We start from the raw sequence: 6,429 nt of genomic DNA on the forward strand, positions 1-6,429 counted from the left end.
TAATTCACCCCGAAGACTTCTGCTACTGCAAATATTGACAACGGGGTAAACAGCTAGATGGAAATTCGATGAGCGCTACTATACAAAAGTTATTTGTCAGCCGGGAATCGGACCCAGTACCTCCTAATTGCAGGTCAGGAAAGCTTACCCTTACACCAAACTGACAATCTCTGGATAGCAGCGCTCATATACTACAAAGCCATAGCGGCCAGCCAGTTTATGAAAATAAATTGGAAATTGCATCTGTTCAAATGCTAATTAATGAATAATTATTATTAAACAAAGATCCTAATTAAATTCTGTAATTCACCCAGAAGACTTCTGCTACTGTAAATATTGACAACGGGGTAAACAGCTAGATGGAAATTTGATGAGCGCTACTATACAAAAATTATTTGTCAGCCCGGGAATCGAACCCAGTACCTCCTAATTGCCGGTCAGGAATGCTTACCCTTACACCAAACTGACAATCTCTGGATAGCAGCGCTTATTTAACTCGCTCTTTTAGTAGAAAAAAGATTATTTATTTATTTCACAATTACAACATTAAATTGATAATTGGGGGAGAATCAACAATAATTCATCACCTATTTTACTTATACATATTTATTCTGCCTAAGAAATTGATCATTCATCACTCATTCATCCACTTATAGACTAATAAATATGTCTATTTTTAGGATGATTTGAATAGGTTGATTTTCAATTAATTATTTTGCAGGCAGATTCCAGTAAATGTGACAGATTGCGGTGATGGAACTTACATTCTGTCGTTTGTGCCAGACTCAGCTGGCAATCTAACTTTGGCTGTAACCGTCAAGGACAAAAATATACAGGTGACTATAGAGACTATTTTATTCAGTAAAAGAAGATCTTCTTCTACTCAAATTAAAATACATCATTCTTGTGCAGTATAATAGTATAAATGTGCAGTATAGAGCCTAGAATATAGAAGTAAAAACCTATATAGAAGTAAAATCATTTAATTTCTGTATCATTTTCAGGGAAGCCCGTTCAATGTATCAGTCCACACCCTTCGACCCCACCCAGGAATCTATCACTGTTGCACATTTTGTTCAACAAATGGAAATAAAAGTATCACCTGTGCCTGTGGAGGCCAAATGCCAGGTAATTAATTACATTTTAATTTCATTTCCACAAAAAATCATATACATATCAGTTATATAAAATAACTAATAACAATAATAGTTATACAAAAACAAATCAAGGAAATATATATCTTCACTTAGACTATAAATCCGTGTGTGGGGAAAGAATTCCTATCTAGAAAAGCCTTAAGAAATACAAGATAATCGAAATCATTTCTTGAAAAACTTTTTTAAACATAAGAAAACTTTGATTAAACATTAACTTCAAATGTAGAAAATAAAATAGGTTAAATCTATTACTGATACGGTATGGTGCTATAAGGTCAAAAGAGTTAAGAAGCGCTGCATCAAAAACAAGAAACTAAACACAAGCAAGAAGAGAGAGAAAAAGAAAAAAATGATGAAACATGGAAAATCTAATGGCTTATAACAAAATGAAAAATGGGAATATCTGTAGACGGATATCTAATACGAAACCAGGTGTAAGGTGGATTGACAAGGGCCTCCAAAGCATCCCTGCCAATGTTGAATAGCCATTGGACTATTTTTCTTTTGTAAACAGGTACACTGCGCTCCTCAGCCTCCTGGATTTATGTAGGCAAATTTCGTTAGAGGAGGAATGTGAATGGGGTGTTATTTGCTGGAGTTAAAGTGGCTCTAGGAGTACCAAATCTGAAATTTAATCTATGTCTAGTTTCGTTAATTAACAACTATAATCACACAGTTTTCATTCTTTCTAAGCATCAATGTATATGACAGTCGTAATAAGGCTCATTGACGACTTAATTGATTGGACGAGGTAGAACTTCTGTCAGGAACTCCCCACCAATAAAAGCCTTACAAATACTATTATTAATGTTTATCGTTGATTGTCATCTAAAACTTATTTTCATTATAATTACAGAGTTTTTGTAATCTGTATTCGTATTTTTGTCATCCATAACCGTATTTCCATCATTATACAGTACCTGTATTTTTATTAGGTTAATTCTAGATGTTTTTTATCAGGTTGAGAAAAATAGGTCTCCTCTATTACTCATAAGTAGATTGTCGGATGTCGGTTTGTAGTTTTCAACTGTATTTCTAGTAGTGTTTTTTCATTGGGATGAAATGAATTGTATCATTTTTAAAATGGTGGTCACAGTTCCATACTGGAAAATACAAAACATTATTTATTTTTCTTATTGAAGAAAAATACGAGATTTATAAATATATATCTGTAAAAATGTATATATTGTTGAGTAGGCCACTATTATTTCGATATTTTATCATCAATAGTGATATCTGTATGCCTGTGGAAATTGTTTATTTTAGGCAACTGTTTTTTTCCTCATTTTTTCATTTTATTAGTGTTATCATCAATTGTTCTCTTAGCTAAAACTTCTTATTCATTCTCTGATAGACAATAAGTTAGTAAAATGAGTGGACATTTAGTTATATAATATCGTTGAATTCTCTGATTTAGTGCTATTTATTTTCTCTCAGATAATAAAAACAGTATAAAAACTTTTAAGTACCCTTTATTATTAAAAACATTAAAATATGTTTTTTAATACAGAATAAAAACTTGTAGTACCCTTTATTATTAAACTTTGAAATATTTTTTTTAATATTTGAAGTTTTTGATAATAAAGAGTACTACACATTTTTTTACTGTTTTTATTAATTTGTACTAAAGTAGCCCACATAAGAGAAGCGTTTTTTTTCTCCCACTTATACGACCAAGTGATACTAGTGTCTAAGTTTCTCTCCAGTGATACGACCAAAGACAATACAATATTTTTCTAAAATTGGTGATTATTATTCTATATTCTATAGGGCGATATAAAATAGATAAAGCAAATACAAGTAGGCCTATGGATAGGATAGATGTTTATTCCACCAAGACACTTATAAAATACAGCTACTTTACTTCACAAACTGTAAAGATGAATTACCGTTCAATTTGACTATGATGTCACATACAAAGTTTGAAATGATTTCAGGCTACAGCGGCTGTGGACATGGTCACTTAGGTCACCCTGGACAAAGGCATTGGTCCTGCTGTGGAAACCTACTGCACAATTCCGAGTGTACTCGAGACACTACTGTTTGTCAATAAGATATTTTCACACTTATTTCTTAAATAATAAATTACACAAGGTTCTTCCTCTTTGTCATTTCTTTTTCCAATATTTATATCAATATTAAACCTTGTTCTCGCTTCTCCCATTATTTAAGCTTAAAGTTTTATTGGGCTAGTTGAACATAGAAGTTAAATGTATAGCCATATCACAATTCACATTGGGCCCGTTCTGTGTACATGGAATGTGGTAAATTGTCCGATTCACAATAAATTTACCAGGTAAAAAGTTCCGCGTTCCATGGAAAGAGTTTTGACAGATTCTGTACCAGAGACCAGTTCCAGTTCCAAAATCCTCCCCCACAGTCGAAGCGTGGTAAATTGTCCGACCTGATACAGTTCCAACTATCTGAGCTCTCATTGGTCGGTTATTGTAGTCTGCTTGCTTCTCTGCGCATGCGCTGATAGTTTGTTTACCATAGCATAGCCATAGAATACATAACCAACAATATATGATGTTTGATAACAATTCATTGAATGAATTTTTCTCTATATAAAATTTGAGAGTAATGGAATAAAATAAATTACATTACATTTACATTTATTACATTCCTTAATCACAACATCAAATTAATGATTGGGAGAGAATCAAGAGGATAAACCCAAAACTGTTTCTCTCCCTAATTTTGATAAAAATAGTCCAAATGAGGTTATGAAAACACTTTTATAAAGATCACAAAAATTTACAGTCCAAATATACATTAAACTAAAAATTTTGTATCTCGGTTGATCAGAAAGATGAAACAAATTATTATTACACTTGATAATGCATTAATAAATACACACTTTTCTAGACGGTAAGTTTGTAAAACAGCCTTTCTTCATTCACACAGCTAGTGAACGACACATTTTAGTGTAAATCAACTTTATATGTGCGCGCCAGCTTTATATGTGCGCGCCAACTTTATAAGCTTGAACCAACGATTTTGAAATGGCGTTCCATGGGAACATTTTGCACTAGTCACGTGATTGAAGAATTTACGATTGGAACTGGAACAATTGACTTAAGGTGTTGTGATCAGCAGTAATAAATTCTTCCACTGAATGAAATGGATTCACAATCAACCAGGATCTAAGTACTTGGAGAAAACGTTTATTTGGCAAGGATCTAACTTGAGTTGGTATAGCAAGTTATGGAATTCGTAGCCTATCACAGGGTGGATCGTCTTGTTAATGTTATTAAATCAGTGTCATTGTATCGTAAATGATAAAGGAATATAATAGTAATACATAATTGATTCATTGACTTCGAGCTGGAAAACTATACGTGGGTAAATTTTGTTGGGTTCTGTTTTATTGTACACTATTGTGTTGCAGAAATAAAATTATCATCAAGTTTTCATAGTACATTTTAGCTCAAAAGTAAGTTTTTGAGTTCAAAATATGAAAGCTGTTCTCATACGGTAGTGCCTGAGTAAGCTTTTGAATTTTAAAGTGCAATACTTCTACTTTTTGTGTAGTTGAGAAGTTGATATTGTGGTAATTATTCATATTGAATGAAAAAGACTAAGAAATTGTCAAAATACCACAGATTTATTGATACTTAGAAAGCCGGTTTCGGTTATTACACCATTGTCAATCTCTGATAAACAGAGATTGATGTTTATCAGAGATTGACAATGATGGTGTTAAAGCCGAAACCGGTCTTTCTAAGTATTAATAAATCTGTGTTTTTTTTGACAATTTCTTAGTCTTTTTCATTCAATATGAATAATTACCACATATCAACTTCTCAACTAGGTACACAAAAAGTGAATATATTTATATACCCTAAGGGTTTTTTGTGAAGTGACTGTCAATATTTTTTGGTAGCCTATCTTGTATCTGATGAATATCTTTTAAACATTGGTAGATGAATTCATTAAAGACGGATAGAATGCCTTTTTAGAAAGAAGTGGCTTACAGTGGTCGAGATAGCGCGTCCCAGAAATCACCCGGACTGCTCTTTTCTGAATTAACAGCACTTTAGAAGTGCTAGATGCATGACCCCACACTTTCAAACCATAACTTCACTCATCCTCGAATGAAAAAAAGCAAAATAGGTCTGTCTGACCACCGAAAGATAGTTCAGAAAGGCAGTTCAGATATCAGCCTTCTCAGTAGATAGACAATGCTTGATATTCATTTTCATATCAATCTTGTTTTTGTTTTCCCATCATTCATATTAGATTTATCAATGGTTGACCGGCTTCAAGCTGAATGGATTTCGCCATAAGTAAAAACTATAAATTTACCAAGAATATTTTCCTGTGAAAGAGGATGTTTAATAAAAACAATAAAAAAATCTTGAAGCACTTTAAAATAATTTTATTTGGAGTCGATGGTGTGATCACCGAACTAGTTGTTAAACTATTAATTTTTTTTTTTAATAAAGGGTACTTCAAGATTTTTATATTGTTTTTATTAATAATTTAGAATGTAGCCCATGTGAATGAAGTGTTTTTAAGAGGATGTTTGTATTCTTGAAACAGCTTGAACGAGTTTGTGTTTAGAACGTTAAAATAATTAGGGTTTGGCTCTCCTAACTCGTCTCTATTTTCACAAGATTATTCATGTCAATTGACTGACTCTCCTAACTTTCTATTTTTACAAGATTATTGACGTAGAGTTGGATATTATTGAATAGGAAGTTGGGGGAGCTAGCCTCTGGCCCCGGCAAAGGAATATACTTTTAAACTGGCTGCCTGATGCAGAGTCCAAAGTCAGATAAACAATATTTAGAGAGACGTAGCCTATGTATTTGGTTTGAAAATTGTCTGAAAGTGATCAAAATAGGCTAAAAATCAATTATCATTTTGTAAATATTTTTTGAACGATATATTTATGAAATTTGAGAAAAACGGTTGTGGGCTAGGCTTGTTATATATATGGAAAAATTCATGAATAGTAGTACGGTATAGAAAATGCAGTAATAGTTTGTTATATTCAAAATAGTGCCCTAGGAACCGGGCCAGAGACTATACGAAAGTTTCAAGGGATGAAGGTACCGTACATTCTGAAAAATGTTTGAAACTTGTGAATTGTGACAAAATATTAAAACGTGACTGTCAATTCACTTGACTTGAGAAATATCATGTGTGATAGGGATGTCTGAGAGAAGTCTATTTTGGTCTTAGTTTATCCTACAGTTAAGTTACTATAAACTCTTATAATATAGTACCTAACTGTATATCACCCTATACCCCAACACTCTCTTAC

At 32.6% G+C, this 6,429-nt stretch overlaps 1 protein-coding gene across 1 annotated transcript; it reads left to right on the top strand.

Annotated features, from left to right (window-relative positions):
- Positions 1-721: 721 nt before the first annotated feature.
- LOC120348932 (tripartite motif-containing protein 45-like) lies at positions 722-3,255 on the top strand (the record flags this gene model as incomplete). The annotated part of the gene is made up of 3 exons (XM_039443654.1): positions 722-836; positions 1,005-1,128; positions 3,095-3,255. Coding segments are annotated over 3 exons (355 nt in total), but the record flags the coding sequence as incomplete, so codon positions are not given.
- Between the last annotated feature and the right edge of the window lie 3,174 nt (positions 3,256-6,429).

This window comes from Nilaparvata lugens, unplaced genomic scaffold, assembly GCF_014356525.2.
Source record: "Nilaparvata lugens isolate BPH unplaced genomic scaffold, ASM1435652v1 scaffold10101, whole genome shotgun sequence".
NCBI classification, from domain to species: domain Eukaryota; kingdom Metazoa; phylum Arthropoda; class Insecta; order Hemiptera; family Delphacidae; genus Nilaparvata; species Nilaparvata lugens.